The sequence below is a fragment of the Cydia splendana genome, chromosome 14, assembly GCF_910591565.1.
Source record: "Cydia splendana chromosome 14, ilCydSple1.2, whole genome shotgun sequence".
Taxonomy (NCBI): Eukaryota; Metazoa; Arthropoda; class Insecta; order Lepidoptera; family Tortricidae; genus Cydia; species Cydia splendana.
In genome coordinates this window covers 1304374-1327561 of record NC_085973.1, presented here as the reverse complement: position 1 = coordinate 1327561, position 23188 = coordinate 1304374, and the positions used below count along the sequence as shown (strand labels likewise).

Below are 23188 nucleotides of genomic sequence, written 5' to 3'. Positions count from 1 at the left end.
AGAGCGCCACTCACCGTGGTCTTCTTCAGACTCCTGAGGAAGAGCGCGTGCCGTTTGTAACCTCAATGCGTTGCGAGACTTTCGCGAATGATTCGATTTTTTTCGGGAAGGCATGGAAATGTGTATAAAATGCGAGTCCCAAATCGTTTGACTCCGCAAACTACCAGTGCCGGATTAAGATATTTTGATGCCCTAAGCATTTCTAGACCATGGTGCCCCCTCTCCCTAGGGTCATCAAGATTACATTGAATTTTGTTGGTAAATTGAGTGACGTTCATTGCCGCATTACAGCTGAGAATGGAAATCAGTCATATCATTTTATCACGAAAATTGACAGTGCTGTAACAGTAACTTTGCATCAGAGTACCTAATGCTGCTGTAGTCGCCATATCTTAGAAAGTAATTGAAAACGAGCGAAAATTTTTCGATATAAAAACGCAATTTGATAGACAGTTGTACATTTTTACTTTTAGTATGGAAATCAGTCACATCATTTTATCACGAAAATTGACAGTGCTGCAGCAGTAACGTAGCAACAGAGTAATGCTGCTGCAGTCGCCACCTGAATGTCACCTTTGTCATATCTTAGAAAGTAATTGAAAACGCGAGCGAAGCGAGCGCGAAAACTTATCGATATAAAAAACGCAATTTGATAGACAGTTTTACATTTTTACTTTTAGTATGGAAATCAGACACATCATTTTATCACGAAAATTGACAGTGCTGCAGCAGTAACATTGCAACAGAATAATGCTGCTGCAGTCGCCACCCGAATGTCACCTTTATCATATCTTAGAAAGTAATTGATGCGATCCGATAATCGACGATGGCGGAGAAATCCAAAATCCAAACCACCGTATACTATAGGTAATAGTTAGTAATCAATGAAATATGCCGCACGCCTGTTCTTATTTTAATTCTATGAATGTTAATATTCTGAACTTTTCGGGGGGGGGTTTGAACCCCAAACCCCCCCCACCCCCCCTGGCTACGCCCGTGGTTGCTATAAAAGAGTATTTCTATTAGATATTGTGCTTGAAGAAAATTATTAGCCTATGGCTATAGGTAAACTTATTTTAATTTTTAACTAGCAGAAACATCTGCGAGCGATGCTATTAAGCTTAGAATCAATTTAAAAGTGGAAAATTACTGTCTTGGGTGAGACTTGAACTCACTTTTGACTTTTTTGGGTTTGACTTGTGATTTGCTGGCTATGGATGAGGTCTTGGTGGCTCAGGTGGCACAGCGCTGGTGTATCTATCCAGAGGCCGTGAGTTCAAGTCTAACCCAAGACAGCAATTTATCCACTTTTAAATTTATAGGTAAACTTATTGTCGACGGAGTAAATAAAAGAAGACGTAATAATTATGAAAAAGTTGATTTATTATTATAATTATAATAATTATTATAATACAGTTTACAATAATTACAAGCGATCACCAAAACGGTGAAAGAAAACGGCGTATTAAATTATTTAGGGCGTCTACACACGCGCTCGGAACGTCGCGGGCGCGCGGCGCGTCACGGCGCGGCGCGTCACGGCGCGGCGCAGCGCATCGCGTCGCCGATGCGATTGCACGCAGAAAGCCTATTTGACTTAACGGTAGGTATTTGTATAGGGAAGCTATGTAACATGATAGAGAAGCGTAACGTGCAACCGCAAGGACTTTTACTCTGAGAATCTATACAGACGTAGTGCATAATGGTTTTCCATCGTATTTTCTCGGAAACGTTCGTATTTGTCACGCTACTTCAGTCAACCTCAGTACTTTTTGTACCGAGACTGACTGAAATAGAAAGACACGTTCGTACGTTTCCGTGAAAATACGATGGAAAATAATGCGCTACATCTGTACTAATATATCGCTTGGTAAAACAAAGACTTATTCTTTTATAATTGTTAATATACTAGATAGATGTAGATACGTCTTTGGTCCAACGTAATACATTATTATAGATTCCCTCAGTATATCACCCACGATGTAACCAGTTCGCGAGTAGACGACCATTAATTTTTATTCGTTTAGGATATAGTCTTTCGAACGCGAGGAACAAAATATTACACATGTCGAGAATATTATTTATAATCGAGTCGGATAATCTGAGTCGAGAGCGGCAGAAGCGCGAGCGGGCGCGGTCGCGGGCGCGGGTGCGGGAGCGGGCGGTGGCGACGCTACTATGTACACACGCCAACACACACAGTTACACCATCTGAAAGGAAAAACAAATGTAAATATTCTGAATAAATCAATAAAATGTCTTATGCTCACTGAGTTCTGGAAATTGTATGAAAAACTAATTTGTTTAACATGAACGCCGCGTCGGACGCAGGAACACAACAGTTGACAACAACAGATGGTTATATGCTACAAAATTAAACAATGCCCCTAACTTAAGGATGGCTCACGCTAGACCGGGCCGGGGCCGGGCCGGAGCTTCCGGAGCTTCTTTTTCTATGGAAAGCACCACGTGATCACCGATCAGCAGTCAGAAAATGACATGTCGGACGCCTCAGCCCGGGCACCGCCCGGTCTAGCGTGAGTCATCCTTAAGTTAGGGGCATTGTTTAATTTTGTGACACCCACTGAAAACTAGTCCATAGGTATTATGTGCCAATACCATACCATACATACTTTTTCTAATACCCTACTCTCACATTGTCATTAATTTCCTCATCCTTGTCAAACTACCAAGTAGGTATATAGCTTACAGTGTTGGTGGCTACGGGCAGTCGCACTCTTCCACGACCATCTCGGGGAGGTCGCGCTTGACGATGTTGGAGTCGGCGCCGAAGTAGATGAGCGACAGCGCGGAGAAGCGCACCGGCGCGCAGCACGCCGCGCGCTCCAGCCGCGCTGCCTCCACCACCTGTACACATAGATAGATGACCCAATGCTTGGTACAGGACAGGAATCAAGAGTCTATTGTAGCGGACTGCAGCCCAAAGACTGGCATTAGTCGGAATACCAAAATGCGAAAATGTTGCCAATATTCCTCATCCAATATCAATAAGTGTTTGATCGCGTCGCAGTTGATATTCTAGTCTTTTTTTGTCGGGTTGCTCCGTGTGAGAGAGGCCATTGAGACCTAATCTGACAAAGCACGCAGTATGCGTTTCGCGAAACGTGTGTGAAGAGATTGTTTTCATCCACATTTTGTAGAGCAATGGTCACGGCGAGCGTTTTGCGAATGATACGGGAACAGTAGGTACAATCGTACTCGTAAGTCGTAATTCAGACTCACCTGCGAGTGGTAATTAAGGAAGGGTGCACAAGCACCGCGGCAATAGTTCGCGTAGTAGCCCTCCGGCGCGACTATCCAGTCGTCCCAGCCGAGCGCTCGGAAGCTCACGTAGTAGGTCTGCCGGCAGCAGCGGCCGTGCGAGTTGGCGTCGCAGTCGAGCGCTCGGCGGCGGCGTGGCGGCGGCGGCGACAGGCGGAGGCGGAGCAGCGGCCGCGCCGCTTGACCGCCGCCCAGCCGCAGCCGCACGCGGCCCGTGCAGCCTCTATAAAACATCCACTATTAATTCAAGTCCCTTTCAAGAGTGTTTAAGTCCCTGGTCAAGAGTTATGAAGAAACAGATACATTGCTGTAATCACACAGCAGCAATGCTGAAGTGGCAGTAACAGGAGTCTAAATCTAATAAGGACTAACCCAGTGCAGTCAAGCAGTAGCCTGAGCGGCTGGTGCGCGCCCTTCGCCGCCCAGCGCCTCGCAGCCGCCGTGACATCCAGCCGCTGCCAGCCGCCCTTGAGCCGCGTCACGCCCGCCAGCTCGCCCACGCTGCCGTTCCCGCTCACGGTGAACGCCCACAGCGTGTACTGAGCTCGCGGGCCGGCTTCAGCCAGCACCAGCAGCTCGGCGGACGCGACAGAGAGACTGTCGCCGTCTCGCTCCTCCTGGCCCAGGCGGAACTCGATCAGCCGCTGGCCGTTTAGGATGTCACCTGCAAGAATACGATCTTCGAAAACTTGCTCCAAACCTGAACTGTTTTGTGGGAAATGCTTAGCATAACTGTGCTTGCAAAAATTCTTAAGAAGGGTTAGTATTAGAGCTTTTCCGCTTCGTGGAGACATTCTTGACAGATTGGACAGTAGATATTGAAGGCATTTCCAGTTATTTGACAGAGATCTACTACTTGAAACACCTTGACAACCCACATCTACAAAAATATGTCCACAGCCATTTGGAAAATTCAAACAGTTGTGCTGAACAAGATAAGCCACACTCTCACAGTTCTCAAGCTTACAGCCTAAAACCTACGTTTCCCTACAGTCCCTACCTACAGCGAAATGACTCATAATAGTGCAGCGGTTATGACGAGGGAGGGAAGGGATGGGACCGGTAGGGTACGCGCGGTGGTCGCCCTTGGCTGTGGACTGCGCTTGCCCGCTCGCTTCGCTCGCTCGGCACGATCGCTCGAACGAGCGAATCGATTCGTGCTCACGCTAGCCGAGCGTACAACCTACTTTACACTTTAAATCCTAATGTTTTAAGGAGTATTCTTGCAAGTCTTGTGTTAAGACGTCACAACCACGTACACGGCTGTTGAGATAAGAAGGTATAAGTATATAAAGGTGTTGTTTAAATACTGATCCATTTTCAGGCGATGTGGAGAGGCTGCTGGTCACCTCAGGTCCTGTTGAAGAAGAAAACTAAGTCAGTATTCAAGATTTATTTGGATACCTATTAACCTTACCTATTAACCCAACAGCGCAACACAAAAGAGGGTAATGTGTTCAGCTTATGTATGTTGGTAACTTTTTGGCACTCTATGCGCCACTTGCACCATCCCACTAACCCGGGGTTAACCGGTTAAACCGTTAACCCAGTGTCAAATTGTACTGGTAACCATGGTAACTCCAGGTTTAAAGGGTTAACCCCGGGGTAGTGGAAGGGTGCCAGTGGCGCTAAATGTCATAATGGAACGATCAATCAAACCTATATAGGCGCGTATACATTCGTGTAACGAATGTGTGTAACCCGGATATTTCCACCGGACTGGCGATCAAAGCGCTGTGCATTGTGACCCCTCGTCTGATTACACTGGCTACAGTAGAACCTCGATAACACGCTCAAGGGAAACGATAAAAAGTTCGTGCTAACTTTTTATAATTTATAATTTAATTTATTAGTACTTATTAAAAACACAAATAATAATATTTAATAAAATAATTCGATTTGGTTCCTGGTCCCGCTAACGATTTTTCGTCTTGTAAAGGGTATTGACTTAGAGATTTTAAGAGGTTTCGAGTTCAAGAGGTACACCGAGTGAAAATTACTATTAGAGATGTAATTATACAAACCCGTATAATATGATCTTAATATTTTTTCTTCGGTTTATAGAGAACTGTTTCTAGAGGTCATATTTAGAATTATGGAGGTAAAAAATGTACTTGATAACCGTGTTATATATAATGAGATTAAAAATATTTCGAGTGGAGGTTTTAGGCTTTGTATAGCATTTTATTTCGTCTTAAATCCGTTAAGTTTTCGCCTTTTCGAGGTTCGATTTATCGAGGTCCAACTATATTTCCGTCCTTACTATGACAAGGACCTATGTTACTAGGACAGTCCAAATCAGTTATGCCTTTTTTCTCCTAAAGTTAAGAACATCTTGGACACGTGTAAGCTCGCAGTTCTATTATTAGTCAGTATTATTCTTAGAATAGTAAACAAACTTAGTAAATAATAACGGAAAAGGCTACTTTTTGTTTCTTTGCTCATTCAATAACTATTCATATAAAGGGTGAGTCTAAAAATAACTTAACCAACTTTAACAACATATTACTTATTTCTACATATAGGTACGTATTTTACCCCATCATGCAGCTGGCATAGGTGAAAAATTTAAGGTGCCGATGCCGTAGGTTCAACGAGCGGAGGTTTTTTTAATTGTACCGCTTTTTTAGATTACAATACGGTTGCCAAAAATTTAATTAGCTATCTTGAGGATTTTCTCTATGGACTTCAGCGATTCGAACCCTATTTTTTTTAAATTTCGCTTGATAGTAAATTACTTTCTAACGTTTACATTAGCCTTAGAGTCTCCCCAGATATATCGACGCGCATTCGGCAAAAGCCTATAGAAAAAAGCTTTATGACCGCGCAATAAGAACGAAAAAGCCGTCGACGCGTCGGCAGGCGCCGGCCGATGCGAGCTGAGCCGAACGGCGACTTTTTCGCTCTTATTGTGCGGACATAAAGCTTTTTCCTATCGGATTTTGCCGATTCCGCGTCGCTATATGTGGGGGAACCCCCACATATGTCGGGTCATGCATGCTGCTCAAATCACTTGGGAGCCCGACGCCACGCTGCACGCCCGCCGAACTCTCCGCTTCGAGCGTCCACTCTGGCCCCGTAGACAACATGCCAATCGCTAACGCCACGTAGCGAATGAAACGCAACTGTCACTGTCACACTAATATGGAAGAGTGATAGAGAGACACAAAGCGATTCGATGGCGAAGCGCAAGCGATCGTCACTTTGGCTAGGCCGCCAGGCCTCTTATGGCACAGCCTTGATTTTTACCACCATGGCCGGACAGAATTAGCCCATTCAATAATGCAGCTCGATCGACCGTGTTGCAACAATACTGGGAAATATCGCCTCAGCAAGGGAATATTAATGCGGCGTTAGCGGGTCGAATGCTAGAATTATTCACAGGCTATCGACTGTTTTTCTTAAACATGCGGAATTAGACTGAAATTGTTCATTTTAATATCCCGTATAACGCAAGGTTCATGTACCCCCAGTGTACATTTCATTCTATAGCGTGACGTGATATACGCCTCATACGCGTTTGCTTTAAGTGTCATTTTGTATGAGGTTTTGAGTTTCCAGGTTGAAAAATGAAATGAAATGAAAAATTAGTTCTTTCTCAATTAGTACGACATTTTAACGTTAATAATTTGATCCATAATAAGCAGTTTGGTTTTACACGGGGTCGCTCAACAACCGATGCCGGTGTTGAGCTAATTAAGCATATTTTCGATGCCTGGGAGGAGTCACGAGATGCTTTAGGTGTCTTCTGTGATTTATCTAAGGCCTTCGACTGTGTTTGTCATGAAACATTGATCAGGAAACTTCATTATTACGGAGTTAGAGGATCGGCACTGAATTTACTTAAGTCCTACTTAAATGGTAGAACACAAAGGGTCGATGTGAATGGACAGCGATCACCTGGGTCATTGGTCTCTTTGGGTGTACCACAGGGGTCAATATTGGGGCCTTTCCTGTTCCTTATCTACATAAATGACTTGCCATTCCTTGTTAAGGCCCACCATGATATAGTATTGTTTGCAGACGACACCTCACTTATTTTCAAAGTCAAACGACAGCAACAAGCTTACAATGATGTAAACAATGCCATTTCAAAAGTAGTAAATTGGTTCAATGTTAATAATTTATTGTTAAATGAGAAAAATACTAAATGTATTAAGTTTGTCACTAGTAGTAACGTAAGGCATGTGCAAACAAGTGTCATTGTGAAGGATGAGGAATTGGAATTAGTTGATAGTACAGTTTTTCTTGGTATAACTTTAGATTCTAAACTCCAGTGGGGTCCCCATATTGCTACTCTTTCGAATAGACTGAGCTCTGCAGCTTTTGCAGTGAGCAAAATCCGTCAGTTAACTGACGTGAAAACAGCTCGATTAGTATATTTTAGTTACTTCCATAGCATTATGGCATATGGTATTTTACTGTGGGGCGGTGCTTCAGAGATAAATACCATTTTTGTTCTGCAGAAGCGGGCTATTCGAGCAATATACAAAATGAACCATAGAGACTCACTTAGAGATACATTTAAGGAAATTGACATAATGACAGTGCACTGTCAATACATTTATGAGAATATTCTGTATGTACATAAAAATATTGTAAATTTTAGGAAAAATTGTGAAATTCATAATATTAATACTAGAAATAAACATAAGCTCGCAGTGCCCTTCACTCGGCTCCATAAAATTAAAAAATCATTCATGGGTAATTGTGTAAGATTTTATAATAAACTTCCAAACCATATTACTGAATTATCTATTAATACATTTAAGAATTATGTAAAGCGTAAACTTATTTCTAAAGCTTATTATACCACACAAGACTACATGAATGATATTACAACGTGGGATTAATTGTTATTCGAAATGATTATTTATTTATTAGGTTTATTTGATTATTGATGAGGAAATGGATATTCCGATGTAATACTATCTACTTCTTTTGTTACTTATGCTTTTTTTTGACATTTAGATTTTATTCTAGAAATTCTAGACTAGTATTTTTTTATACAATCTTTTTAATGTTTGACGATCCTTTTGTGAAATTCTTAGTGTTAAATTTGATATGTATAATAATCCAATTTTATTATGGAATAATATTAATATCAATAAATTGCTCTGATAATTAGATTAAGATTAATTACGATTCATAAGAGCTTGTTGCTAGGCCTACATGAATAAAGTATATTTTTGATTGATTGATTGATCACACGCAAAATGGGTTCCTCCTCAACTGATAATAATAGAAGAGACAACATTTTTTTAATACTACGACGGTGGCAAACAATCCCCGCTCCCTCGTTGAGTTTTGGCAACCTTACCTACTCACCGGCAGGAACACAACACTATAAATAAATAAATATTATAGGGATATTCTTACACAAATTGACTAAGTCCCACGGTAAGCTCAAGAAGGCTTGTGATGTGGGTACTCAGACAACGGTATATATAATATACAAGTACTTAAATACATAGAAAACATCCATGACTCAGGAACAAATATCTGTGCTCATCACACAAATAAATGCCCTTACCGGGATTCGAACCCAGGACAATCGGCTTCGCAGGCAGGGTCACTATCTACCCGCTAGGCCAGACCGGTCGTCGAGTCTAGTGTATGCGTACATGACCCAAATAACTCTATTTGCCATTACTAAGCTCCTATAAGTACATGCAGAATAATAAGTCAGGTAGTTAGGTGGAATAAACCACGGTATGAGCCGTTTTGCATATCGTAACGGAGCTATGTGGTAGCGGGCACGCAAATTTCTGCCGGAGGGTTATTCTGGGACGTTTTCAGAGCGTGTTTAAAACGTCACGTGAAAGTATTCTTGGTTAAGTGAAATAAGGAAACCTTGTTATAGAGTTATAGAGTTCATCCACGTTAAGTTAGCATTGGCTTTGCAGTGATAGGTAATGTATGGGGCGCCATGATTTGCGTGATTGCGTAGATGGCAAATAATCATCATAATGATAAAAAAATATATCCTGAGTTAATGATTCTCTCTAAATATTTATAAATTCCAAAACCAAAAAAAAAAGTACCATTAGATTTTTTACATTTTATTAAAAATATAGATTGTAGGTACGTGTAGCTTATGAATTGGCGCAATATTTTACTTAAGTATTTTTCTTATTTTCCATACTTCAAGACGGCTTCAATCTTATCGTGACGTCACGATCATTTACGAGTAGCGAGTAGTGAGGGCGCTACGCGCATAGAGTATACCGTACCATAATAGGATTGTTTAGCAGCAGGCCATAAGAAAGGCCTAAGTGGGCTGACCTCGCGCGGCCTCACATGTTACCAATCTAATACACTTTCCCTACCTATTGTAATAAAACGCTTTCAGCGATTAGGGCGAAAATGCACTACGCGAAGGAATATTCTTTTCTCCAACACTGTTAAAAATTATGTAATTTTAAATTAAATTATGTAATTTTACATGCATGTAAAAATTTACGAGAATTACGTAAAATGTCATATTTTTCCGTAAATTTCCCAGATTTTTCGGGAATTTTACAGGATTATGTAATTTTTTTGCATGTAAAATTACATAATTTTTAACAGTGAATATGCTCGGAAATGTTCACCTTATTGTAGCAAAAATAGTACGCGAAGTTCTTCGTTATTGTCAAACTCTAATAAAAAAAAATCAAACTATCGCTGTCCTGCTCTAGCGGACGGGAAGTAAAAAAACACTACAGTAATAACTTATTACTGTAGTGTTTTATACTTTTTAAAAATAAAAACGCAAACAGCCAATTATTATAACCGCGAGCCGCGTCTACACGTCCCGATCAGCTATCATTTCAAGCTATAGGATAGAGTGAGATAATAAGATAAACGACCTTACTTGTGTCGTTCTTACAAGACCGTTGTGCTCGTGTATGATCGTGCGAATACTGCTTAATAAAATCAAAGATTATTTTTATATTTTTTTAAGGATTTCATCGGTGTTCATAAAGCTTATATAGTTTGTCAAAGGACTTTCTCATTTCAATCATAGACAAAGAGAATCATACTATCTTTGTCTTACACTAGTACTAGCACCCAAAAGAAAAGGATGGGTATAGTTTTCCTGGTTCTTACTGACTGACAAATTAGTTTGACCAACTATATTGCACAATTATATTGAATGAACGAATATTGAATGGTACTGAATGGCAGAATAAGTTTGTGCCTTTAACTTTTAAAAATGTATTAAAGAGGGAAATAGTTTTTGACTTGACATTTTGATGTGAAGGTTCGATTTGAGTGATGCTTCATGCTTAAATAATTATTTTACCTTATTTCCTCGCATGTTTGGAGAAAAGCACTATATATGCCTCGGCAGGAATAGCAATTCGTGGATTCGTCTTCTTTGTCAGACTCCGCTTCGCGTCGTCCGACAAAATCGAAACTCATCCGAGAATTGCCCTTTCCCGGCCTCTGCAATAATGTACTATTACTCAACTTAAACCTGAAATAAACAGAGACTTTTCCACGCTACTGTACCCCTAATGTAAACTTTATTTGATAGCGTTTTTGTATAGGATTACCATTTTATTTTACTATCATTTAATTTAACGGCCTCCTAGCCTAGTCGGTAGCAAAGACATATGTAACTTCGTATAAGACGAATAAAGTCTAAGGAAAAAACGTGCCTCGGAATTCAAGTAAAAGTCATTCTCGAATAGATGCCGCACACTGCACCTTTAGCCTATCCTCGGCTAGATGGCGTGACGACACCGTTTCATATTTAACAATTTTAACACATAAATATCAGTAAATGAACATGGATCAAAATGATATAAAAATAATAAAATCATTTATCCATATACAATACATTTTTTGATAACTTTATACGTTTTCATTTTGAGTTTTAGTCGTGTGTCGGCAGTAAATTTACAGTGACTACAAAATTTACAATGACAGGACCCCTCTATACTATCTATTCTTTTTGTCGGTAGTGACCCTGCCTACGAAGCAGGAGGTCCCGGGTTCGAATCCTGGTAAGGGCAGGGCCGGATTAACCCTAAGTCAAAGTAGGCAACTGCCTAGGGGCCCCGCCTCGGCTAGAGGGCCCCGGCGGCTCAGAGCGCACCATCACAAAAAAAAATGTTTCATAGGGTCAAAATTCACGCGTAAATTTTTTGTTCTTATTAATAATGAGTATGTTTTGTTATTGTTTTTTTTTTCGATCCATTTAAAAGCGTAACTTGTACCTAATACAAGTGGAAGTCCCTTTCTAACAAAAGCTGTCAAAAAGTGACATCCGCTTGTATTACAAGTTACAAGCTTTTGAGAAACGGGGCCCTGTTGTAAAGGTTTTCTGAAAAAATTTAACATTTACTTTTTTTCGAACAACTTCTGGGTTATATCGACTCAGAATCACGAGGACTATTGATTAAAACAAAGAAAAAAAGTGTCCCCAGTTTTTCATACGAATTTTGGGTGTCAGTTTAGTGACGGTCCATACAAAATGTATGTATGTAAAAATGCGCGTCACAAAAGTGACCTATTTCGACGATTGGTTCATGTTATAGCGCTCCTTCCTTACATCTCGGCCTTCGGCGTCGCTTTTTAATAAATATCAACATTGATTTCAGTAGCTTGGCCTTTTGCCTCACATGAAAGCTCACTTCGCTAAAAAACGCTTCGGGCTTGTCGAGCAATGCGGAGATTGCTGAGCTCTACCTTTACTTCAGCCTCACTTTTTACCTCATTTTACCATTGGTATGTGTTTCTCATCTCCTCTACTTCAGCTTAGCCTTTGGCCTCGCTGCGGCTAGCTCGGCCAGCGGTCTCGCTTTTTAATACAATGGAATTTGGTTCGTGTCTGTGCTCAACTACTTATCCCGAAGCCTGAACGGCTTTGAGTTCGCATGAACTCGCCTCACTGGGGCACTTCGGACTTTTAGGCCCAGGTGAAGATCGGTACCCGGCCTGGCCTTTTAACAGGCTTTCACAATTTGCGATATTGTTAAAAAAATTTGCGCTCGCTGCGCTCGCGTTTTTGCTAAGTTTTTTGGTTGGCCCTCTACCTACATGTTAGCTTAACTGGTGAATTAATACAGTTAGACCAAGAAAAGTCTGCAATGATTTAGATAAGATACGCAGTGCAAGTGTTATTTATACGTTATAATTTCATAGAAGTTTGAAGCGCTGGTGGCCTAGCGGTAAGAGCGTGCGACTTTCAATCCGGAGGTTGCGGGTTCGAACCCCGGCTCGTACCAATGAGTTTTTCGGAACTTATGTACGAAATATCATCTGATATTTACTAGTCGCTTTTCGGTGAAGGAAAACATCGTGAGGAAACCGGACTAATCCCAATAAGGCCTAGTTCACCCTCTGGGTTGGAAGGTCAGATGGCAGTCGCTTTCGTAAAAACTAGTGCCTACGCACTTGGGATTAGTTGCCAAGCGGACCCAAGGCTCCCATGAGCCGTGGCAAAAATGCCGGGATAACGCGGGGAAGATGATGAATTTCATAGAAGTTTGACGTTTAAAATAACACTTGCACTGCGTGTGCTATCAAAATCGTTGCAGACTTATCTTGGTCTAATACTAATAATTTTAACATATGGAAATTCTTTATTACTATGTAGCTCCTAATAATGTGGCTCGGCGTTTTGTCTTATGGTCGGTGTTAGAGTAAAGCTTTATGTCCAAGCAATAAGTGCGAAAAAGACATCGTTCTGACTATAGACTCGGATCGGCTCGGCTGAAGATTGAAATTAAAAACGCAAACTTTTTTCCCTGTAACTGAACATGCTGTATGCAGAATTGACTGTAAGGGGGCCCCGAGCCTTGCACTGCCTAGGGGCCCCGACATGCTTAATCCGGCCCTGGGTAAGGGCATTTATTTGTGTGTTCATCTATACATATAATAAAGCTGAAGACGGTCGAAAGTCTGTACATGGAAGATATTTGAAAAAAAGTTGGCTGGGTATACTTAGAATCGATAACAGAACACGTTCCAAAAGTTTTTAGAATTTTTGTCTGTTTATCTGTTTGTCTGTTTATTTGAACGCGCATCACGTGAAAACGGCTGAACGGATTTTGATGAAAACTTTACTAATCTGTCGAGAAAATCCCCGGCCAGGTTATAGGCTATAAAAATTCAACCCCTAAAAGGGGGGGTAGCCACAACAGTCGATTGACTTAAGTTTGCCCCTGAATCTTATGGCGATACTTAGGAAGGAGGGGCAAACTTTTTCACATAAGTGCTACCGCTATTGAGTACCCTGGTAAACTAACAGATGGCGCTGAATTTAATACGTTGTGACATGAATAAGCCACCGAGGAAAGATTTTGCCAAATTAACTCTAGAGGGGGTACGGATATCAACAATAATAATTGAATAATTATGTTGATTTAATAAATTAATAAAACAACAAAATTAAACGACAGTAAATTAATTGCCCCTAATTGCACAGTGCCATCTTTTGGGGAACTGAGTAAACATTAAGTAATCAAGAAAAATAAAAATGAGTTTACATAGTTACGTAGTGGTAAAATAAACACACATATCAACATGCATATAATTGCATAATTATTTAAAATTATAAATTTTCTCCACCATGAATTAATTATACCTAATCGTAATTATATCGCACCCATATCAAATCCATATTCATAAGTAGGTATCGTCGCCTTTAAGCACTTAATAATGACAACGAAGGTGGGTACTTTGAAAAAAAAAACATTGACCTCTGTCATTTGCAGTGCCGGATTAACCCTTTTAAGCAAAATAAGCACTTGCTTAGGGCACCACGTCTAGGGGGCACCAAAACCGTAGGCAAAAAAAAAACGCGCAGGCTGCATCAGCATTGCAGTCGTCGTGGAGTAGGTACCTACATGAAACTTTTATACATGTACAAGTACCCATCTAATAACGAAGGCTCGTAGGGATCAAGTAAAAGAGTGAGGGTACGTAAGAACATCTCCAACGTAGGCTTTCGATTTGACCTTACGCGGAGGCCCTTAAAGTCATGGAAAAAAATCTTGCTTTCGGGCTTGCGGCCAGCCGATTTTTTCGACATAGGTTACCGATTTTATAGCGAATTTTGCTTTCTTGCACGCCACATTTGTCGGCCAAGCCGAGTTGCTCCTTAGCCGCGATCCTGAGACCTAACTGTCAAAGTGTTATAAGGGGCCCCGTGAAAGCCGAAAACTAAAAGCATCCTATCAAGTAGCGCTTTCGAGCGAAGCCAAAGAGCGAGCAGTAGAAGAGTCGTGATTACATGCATAGATTCGATTTCAAGCCACTCTTTTGCAGTTCGGCGTAAGGTCTTATGCGAGGTTTTCTGCCTTATGGCAAAGTTGATCTTCTGCCTCAATTACACTTGGGCGTGGATCCAAATCCAAGCTTTCCTCTTTCGCAGATGGGCCTTCTGCCTTGCTCACACTTCACATTCACTTGGTCAATTCCAAGCTCTGCTTTCTTGCATCTTTTCTGTATGAAAACAACCTCGCTGAGACCCTTAAATATCGAGCTCTATGCGAAGCTAGGCTGATAGAAAACTACCCCATCCCTTCTCTGTATGAAACCCTGGATTCGCGCATGGTTGGGACTAAAAGTAAAAATGTACAACTGTCTATCAAATTGCGTTATTATATCGAAAAATTTTCGCTCTCGCTTCGCTCGCGTTTTCAATAACTTTCTACAATATGGCGACTACAGCAGCATTACTCTGTTGCAACGTTACTGCTGCAGCACTGTCAATTTTCGTGATAAAATGATGTGACTGATTTCCATACTAAAAGTAAAAATGTACAACTGTCTATGTACGTTTTTATATCGAAAAATTTTCGCGCTCGCTTCGCTCGCGTTTTCAATAACTTTTTAAGATATGGCAACTGCAGCAGCATTACTATGCTGCAACGTTACTGCTGCAGCACTGTCAATTTTCGTGATAAAATTATGTGACTGATTTCCATACTAAAAGTAAAAATGTACAACTGTCTATGTACGTTTTTATATCGAAAAATTTTCGCGCTCGCTTCGCTCGCGTTTTCAATAACTTTTTAAGATATGGCAACTGCAGCAGCATTACTATGCTGCAACGTTACTGCTGCAGCACTGTCAATTTTCGTGATAAAATTATGTGACTGATTTCCATACTAAAAGTAAAAATGTACAGCTGTCTATCAAATTACGTTATTATATCGAAAAAATTTCGCGCTCGCTTCGCTCGCGTTTTCAATAACTTTTTAAGATATGGCAACTGCAGCAGCATTACTATGCTGCAACGTTACTGCTGCAGCACTGTCAATTTTCGTGATAAAATTATGTGACTGATTTCCATACTAAAAGTAAAAATGTACAGCTGTCTATCAAATTACGTTATTATATCGAAAAATTTTCGCGCTCGCTTCGCTCGCGTTTTCAATAACTTTTTAAGATATGGCAACTGCAGCAGCATTACTATGCTGCAACGTTACTGCTGCAGCACTGTCAATTTTCGTGTTAAAATTATGTGATAGATTTCCATTCTCAGCTGTAATGCGGCAATGAACGTCACTCAACTTACCAAAAAAAATCAATGTAATCTCGATGACCCTAAGGGAGAGGGGGCACCATGGTCTAGAAATGCTTAGGGCATCAAAATATCTTAATCCGGCACTGGTCGTTTGCGGAGTCAAACGATTTGGGACTCCCATTTTATACACATTACCATGCCTTCCCGAAAAAAATCGAATCATTCGTGAAAGTCTCGAAACGCATTGAGGTTACAAGGGGCACGTGGTCTTCCTCAGGAGTCTGAAGAAGACCACGTTGAATGGCGCTCTAGCCAGGCAGGCCGCTTCGCTTTCGCTCGCGCGCGTATACCTTACTGTATCGTCCGATATACATCTACTACTCTGTCGTTAAAATCACGTGTAAAATTATAATAAGGGCGAAAAAAACTATTGATTTTGGAGTGTAGTTTTATTTAGTGGTACCTAAAATATTTTATCTGGACTACTGTCCTCTAGCATATCCATCTGTCAACTTTACTTCAAGTTCCGCCTCCAGGGGAGAGGGAGAGAAATTAGGATTAGAAATTAGCCGCTTACTGACACAGACCGAATTCCACGCGGGCGGAGCCGCGGGCACAGCTAGTCAGAAATATTTGTTCCTGAGTTATCACAAATATTTGTTCCTGAGTTATCACAAATATTTGTTCCTGAGTTATGGATGTTTTCTATGTAAATAAGTATTTATGTGTATATAACCTTATTGAGCTTACTGTGGGCTAGGTCGATGTAAAATTGTCCTATAATATTTATTTATTTATTATTTATTTATTATTAGTAGGTATCTTTTGTATATTATTTCTATATTCTATATTTAATAAATCCATTCCGATATCTCTACAGAATTTTTGTAGGCTAAAAGTAGTGTATGAATTCTATAGTTCCGATACTAAGATACCTATTTACAGACGCATAGCCTAAGCCCAAAAGGGTTGAAGGGTCTATATTATTCAAATGTTGTAGAGCTCCGGTAAAAGCGCTTTTGGAAACTAAAATAATGTGAGGTTGAAAGTTTTTAACTAGGTACAACTACAATGTCGTAGGTTGTACAATGTGTAGACGAAGATTCATTTCCACTTTTATTTATCTCTCTACGAATTTTGCTCTTTTATTTTATTTTTTGTCGTTCAACCTCTGTCGTCAAACCTAACTAGACGAGCTACTCGCGTGTATGAAGTTGTCAATCCACGGTGACATGAAAAATGTACATCCTACACCCCAACCCCGAACAGTCCCAACTCCTACACCCTAACCCCACGCATTACACTTTTCGCTTCCATTCCCCACTATTTCCTTCACACCGTTCAACTGAAGACATAACTAACTCTATTTATAGCCTGCTGAATAGACTTCATATTTTAACGTGAGAATTTGCCCTCATTTCTTTGACAATTGGGGCTAATTTCTATGAGATTGGGTTGTAAGTATGACTAAACGTTTTATAAGTTTCCATGTATCGTTTAATATTTATAGGTCTTTTTTACACGTGTTTCGTTGGAGGAGTTAATTGGAGTTCCTTTATTTATTTATTAGATATGTATTACAAGCCATTTATTTAACCTTTGAGGAGTTTTGGCCGTGGGGTGTCAGGTTCCGGCGAGTCCGCGTCCGGTTCAAAAAACTTCAAAACTTCAACATTTATTCAGCAAATAGGCCACAAGGGCACTTTTACACGTCAACATTGAATTTATATACAAGCAAAAATAATAACAATACATCAACAATTTTATAAAATACAACTAACCGCAACTACCAATTCAAACTAACGTATTACAACACAACGGTTCTCTTGCAACGCGGGGTTGCGTAATGCGTCGCAACTATAATGCGTATTTTGTTGTATATGTATACTGGTACCAGACATAGATTTTAGTATGTAATCGTAATTTTTAAAAATTAGAGCGAGTTGAAGTTTTACATACAAAACTTGTAAGTAAGTATAGCAATTTTTAGCAACCAAAACTACTACCAGATATATGTTACGTAAATGTTCATACCAAGTTTCATGTAGGTACCTACTCCTAATTTAAACAAAAGTACCTATCGCTTTAAAATGGGACCCTATACCTTCGATTGTATGAGAGAGGCTTTTTGGCGGCGGGTTCTGGTTAATCTTAATCAATATACACTCGTAAACTACTCGTATTCATAAGTCGGTGTACGATAAATTTTGACACGTTTACATTCGGAAGTAGTCAAACGACCTGATTCGGCCTAGACGAACTTAAAATATGTATCTTTCAACACATCATTACCTACTTGTACTAACCTAAATTATTTAAAGTACTGAATCGGTCTGTTACTTAATTATTGATCACCAGACGTTTTAATTGCCTATAATTTTCTTGATAATAACATAATGCTGACAGGGTTAGGCCGTATCACATTTTAAACATCTTTGTGGATGGCTCGACTCGCCCAGATGCGCTTGTGGCGCCGAATCGCAAACTGTCCAACACATATGTAGTACAGGGGCCCATTTCGCAAACGACATTAGTCTAATATTATTTTCACTTGTCATGCTCAAAAAGTACACCTTTATGTCGTGCGTAGACGACATAAAATCGCATTTTATGCTCTAGAGCATAAAAGTAAAATTTTCTTCTAAGACTAAGGTAATCGGTCTCAACAGCCAAACAGTTAAAACATATTGCACAATTTTACTGAGCAATAAAATTGTGTAGATGGCAAAACTTGTTATATTATTTTATTTTTGCTACAATTTATTAGAAATCCGTATTTTCTGTCATTAAATTTAGTAAATCACATAAAATAGGAGTCGATTATCGTTTAAAAATGCTCCGAAATGTTTGACTTGGCAGAAAACCAAGCGTCTGAACATATGTTGAATATTAAAAAAAAAAAATGTTAGCTGGCGGGAATGTATTATGTTCTTTCGCTTTACGACAATTTCGTGGTGTAAATTGCCGTGAAAAATATAATTTTATTTTCCTCGCAATCGAAGTGAAAAGCAGAGTGTACAACAAGGGCATAAATGTCCATTTTTACCCTAGTCTACTATTTTGGTCTTCGCTTCGCTCAGACAAAAAATTGCCTCGGGTAAAAATGGGTCACTTTATGCCCTTGTTGTACAATCTACTATAGTGTGTTGTCATGACAACTCATACGAACTAATAATATTAGTCTAATAAGTGACTGTCGTGGTAGTCTCTGAGCTACCCTGGAAGCCCCGATGACCTGTTCTCACTTACTTCTGACGCAGCTCAATGACTGAGAACCTTGGATATAAACTTGTGACATACCTGATATTTTCGATTTATTTGTGATTTTTATGCCATTCGATTAAATAAATAAAATAGTTCTTAATTACTTAAGTGGCATATGTGGTTTCACACACTCTATCAATTATTCTAATATTTTATTAAGCTTTAAATTGCCCTGTTAGTTGACAGAGCGAAAGCAAAGGTCTCCGTTTTAGCCTAGGGAAAAATGATTGTTCTCTACAAGTTCGTGAGCCGCATTTACACTCAACAATGAAAAAGGGTGATTTGTAATGATAATGAAATTTCCATGTCTGTTTTCATTGATACAGTGTATAATCAAATAACTGAAGTATTTACAGGTTCACCAGCCTTATTATCTAATTCGAGAGTCATTATTGAGCTATTATCTATCTATCTATCTAATACCTTTAAACGAGCAATTCTTGTTTATTTATATATATATTTCGGGGATCTCGGAAACGGCTCTAACGATTTCGATAAAATATGCTATATGGGGGTTTTCGGAGGCGATAAATCGATCTAGCTAGGTCTTATCTCTGGGAAAACGCGCATTTTTAAGTTTTCATATGTTTTCCAAGCAAAGCTCGGTCTCCTAGATATTTACTATATATAAAAGCCATACCAAACAATGAAATTGACGCAATCACATCCTCACGCGACCAAAAAATTATTATTGAGAGCCTGTTGTGTCCCACTGCTGGGCAAAGGCCTCCCCCCGTTTTTTCCATTCTTCCCGGTTTTGAGCAGAGACCAAAAAAATAATGGCGCTAAAATTACACCGTAAAATTCATGGTGCTTAAAGTCTATTTTTTTATTCGGTAGTCTAAAATGATATTTCATACTATGAAATAACATTATATGTACATACTAGGAAATGTCATTTTAGTAAGTAAGTAAGTAAATTAAATAAATACACTTTATTGCATCACAAAGAAAAAATACAGTAACAGATTTACAGTGTAAATAAAGGTAGCAACAGGCGGTCTTATCGCTGCAAGCGATCTCTTCCAGACATTCTTGGGGTAGCAGGATATAAAGAATAGAAAACTTAGTCTACCGAATAAAAAATAGACTTTACGCGTTTAGGCCGGGAAATTCACGCTCCGCTTCTATGGTTTGATGTCAAAACAACATCAATACATGGCGCAAAATACTGGTTCTCTATGCCGGTGCTATACCGGTTAGTAATAATAGTTCAATGAGAGTCATTTGTCCGTTCCCACAATTTTGCGGTGTGATTTAGTCCAGTATCAAGCTAGGGCTTTAAACAGTCATATCTCTATACAAATACCTTGTATTATTGCTTCTTTGATATCGAAACTTGGGCAGGGTAATGACGCCAGCGGTGGCCTGTATTGATTTGAGTGTCACGATTGCTAAAGTTGCTTTAAATTAAATATTGTTTAAGCTGTTTTAATGCTAAATTATGTATTGAGTTGTAGTTAATGGCTCTGTATGTCTTGAATTTGTTTTATAGCCGGGTCAATCAGAAATGCATAAATTCTCTAGTATTTTTTCACGGTTAGAAAAAAAAATACAAAAAGGTGAAAAGTTATGTTATAATCTATATTGCCAATTAAAGGGTTAAGTAAGAATTTTCTTATTTTAGTTTTAATTTTAACGTTCAGTTTTTTTTTCATTTTGTGTGTTATTAATAAATAAGTAAGAATTAAGTATATGTGTTTAGTTAAATTAGTATTATCATTTCTACACTACCTAAAGGTTGTCTGGAAGAGTGTTTGGCGATAACACGCCTCTATTGCCAATGCGTTGGAGTGCGTGTTCAGATATTTTTGAGCGCCTCGGCCGCCCCAATATATCTGATGGCGACACACCTATTCCCTAATCCGGCGGGTGTTGAACGGGGCGATTAGGGAATTGGGGTGAAAAGTGTTAAGGCGACGGATTACTGACACGAGTGACACGCGCTGACGTCACACGAGTCACACCACATGAAAATGTTGGCATACGAGTGTGTATACTCGAGACACCAATTAATGATTCGGTCAAATGTATAGGGAATACAAACAAAATATAGCCAGCATTAAATATGATAAGATAACATAAGATATCGTTTATTTGCGTGAATTATGGTAGCTAACAGATGTCACATAGTTTTTATAGGTCTCGACATAATTCAGCCGAAAATAACGGCATGCAAATATTACAGCCTTAAACACTAATTATCAAGCTTGCAAATTATACCATTAAGCCATCTATCAATAATTGCACACATTTAGAGTTGATAAAATGAATGTAGTAAGATACCTTTGAGTTGAGTATGGTGCTTTACGCATACTAGCGTCCCATCCCCTCCTCCTGACGCAACCCCCCGCCCCCCCCCCCCCTTTTAGCATGAAATATGTCCCTTTCATTTCAACCTGGCTATAATTTGTTTTTCAAAAACACAATTTAACCGAATCTTAACACATTCAGTGCCAGCTGGTGCCAGTGATCCGATAGGTTTCTGGTCGTAGTCGCTGTTTTTTTTTATATACGGGATTTTGAATGAATGTGTATTTAATACATTCAGTGGCGCGTGCTACGCGCTACGAGCGTAAAGTCTATTTTTTTATTCGGTAGACTAAAATGACATTTCATAGTATGAACTTCATCCATCATTTCATACTATGAAATGTCATTTTAGTCTACCGAATAAAAAAATAGATTTTAGTGTTGCCGATAATACGAGAAAAAACGCATTGTAGCGAAAAGCGACTACGGGTCGCTGGCAGTGAATGTGTTAACTGTTTTTAATTTAATTTCACTTATATCACTGTCATTTCACCATTAACAAGGTACTTAATGAGCTAATTAATTAGGTCTTAGGAAATAACAATTGACGACTGAAAAATTATAATGATAACTTTTGTGACCATTTAGGTAATTTACTTATGTAATTCATAATTTAATCGATGGATCATTTTATTAAAAAACAGACATATTATACATGTATATTATCTTGTATTAATTTTTCTTAAATAGGTATGTGACGTTTCCAACCTTATAAATACTAAGATTTAATTAACCTTGTATAAGAACATATATGACAGCTAACCTATTAAAACTAAACTTTTTGGAATTCATGAAATATTAGAATGTAATTCTTACTTATTTCATATAAATAAAACATACTTAATATATTTGCTACCTCTATAAAACTGTTAGAAAAAAATAATTTTCTTTTATAATCCACACTAATGAATCTTACAATGTCAAAAAGCCTAATCTGAAAATTTTCATAACTCCCCAAGCACAACTAATAATCCTAACAACACAAAACTTCTTACTCTTCCACCCTGAACAGTAAAAAGTCCAACTTACCCCATGATAGAACATCTCGTGTCGTAAAAAGTTTCTTCTGACGAGGCGCGCGCGACCTCCCCCTGGCACCATCGTCGGCCGACTGACGAGCGTCGGGGAATCCCTCCCTTATATACCCTCCTGATTCAGTCGGACAGGGTTTTCCGAGACTTTTCATTGACTGTTCCCATTAGGGCCACGGAACGCAGGATCGGAGCGTGTGTTCCGTGCTCCTCGAGCTACCTAAATAAAGTAAGTAAATATGAGAAACTATTAAGCCAGGGATTATTTGGGTGTTAGGATTAGTACACACGCACGCACACACTTGCACACTCACAATCAACACACACACACACACACGCCCCATTCATTTTTCGTCAAGTTCTTAAATTAGTCCTATTCTGCTTTCGTCACTCATTCTACATTCGTCACAATCGTCGGTGCCTTTCAATGTAGTATGAGTGACGAAAGCAGAATAGGACTAATTTAAGAACTTGACGAAAAACGAATGGGACGACCCAAGACGATACTATACTTCTTATGTTACAATTTAAGCCTAATTGTTCTTTCAAATTCTAACAACCACTGGGGCTGCAAGCTGCAACACAGTGTAAACTAACGCAGTCTCCAGGGCTCCAACTTCATATAATTATGGCATGTATGTTTTTGAACAATAAAGATTTATTATTATTATTTGTATCTTGTCTTTGTCTTTTCCATATCTCGGGACCATGGGGTCCCGCGGACCTTTGGGAGGCGTACGTGGGGCCGAAGCCAACAGCGCAGAGGCCCTTTAAGACACTTTAATCTAAAAGCACGGGATACACGTGGCGGATACACAATGTGATACATCCG

At 39.5% G+C, this 23188-nt stretch overlaps 1 protein-coding gene across 1 annotated transcript; it reads right to left on the bottom strand.

Annotated features, from left to right (window-relative positions):
- Nucleotides 1–1362: 1362 nt before the first annotated feature.
- LOC134797021 (inhibin beta chain) lies at nucleotides 1363–22493 on the bottom strand. Its single transcript, XM_063769218.1, has 5 exons — nucleotides 22355–22493; nucleotides 3655–4639; nucleotides 3244–3505; nucleotides 2711–2868; nucleotides 1363–2211 (listed from the first exon to the last, which is right to left on the bottom strand). The coding sequence occupies exons 2-4, from the start codon at nucleotides 4074–4076 to the stop codon at nucleotides 2722–2724; spliced, it is 831 nt and encodes a 276-aa protein (XP_063625288.1). The 5' UTR covers nucleotides 4077–4639; nucleotides 22355–22493; the 3' UTR covers nucleotides 1363–2211; nucleotides 2711–2721.
- Nucleotides 22494–23188: the final 695 nt, after the last annotated feature.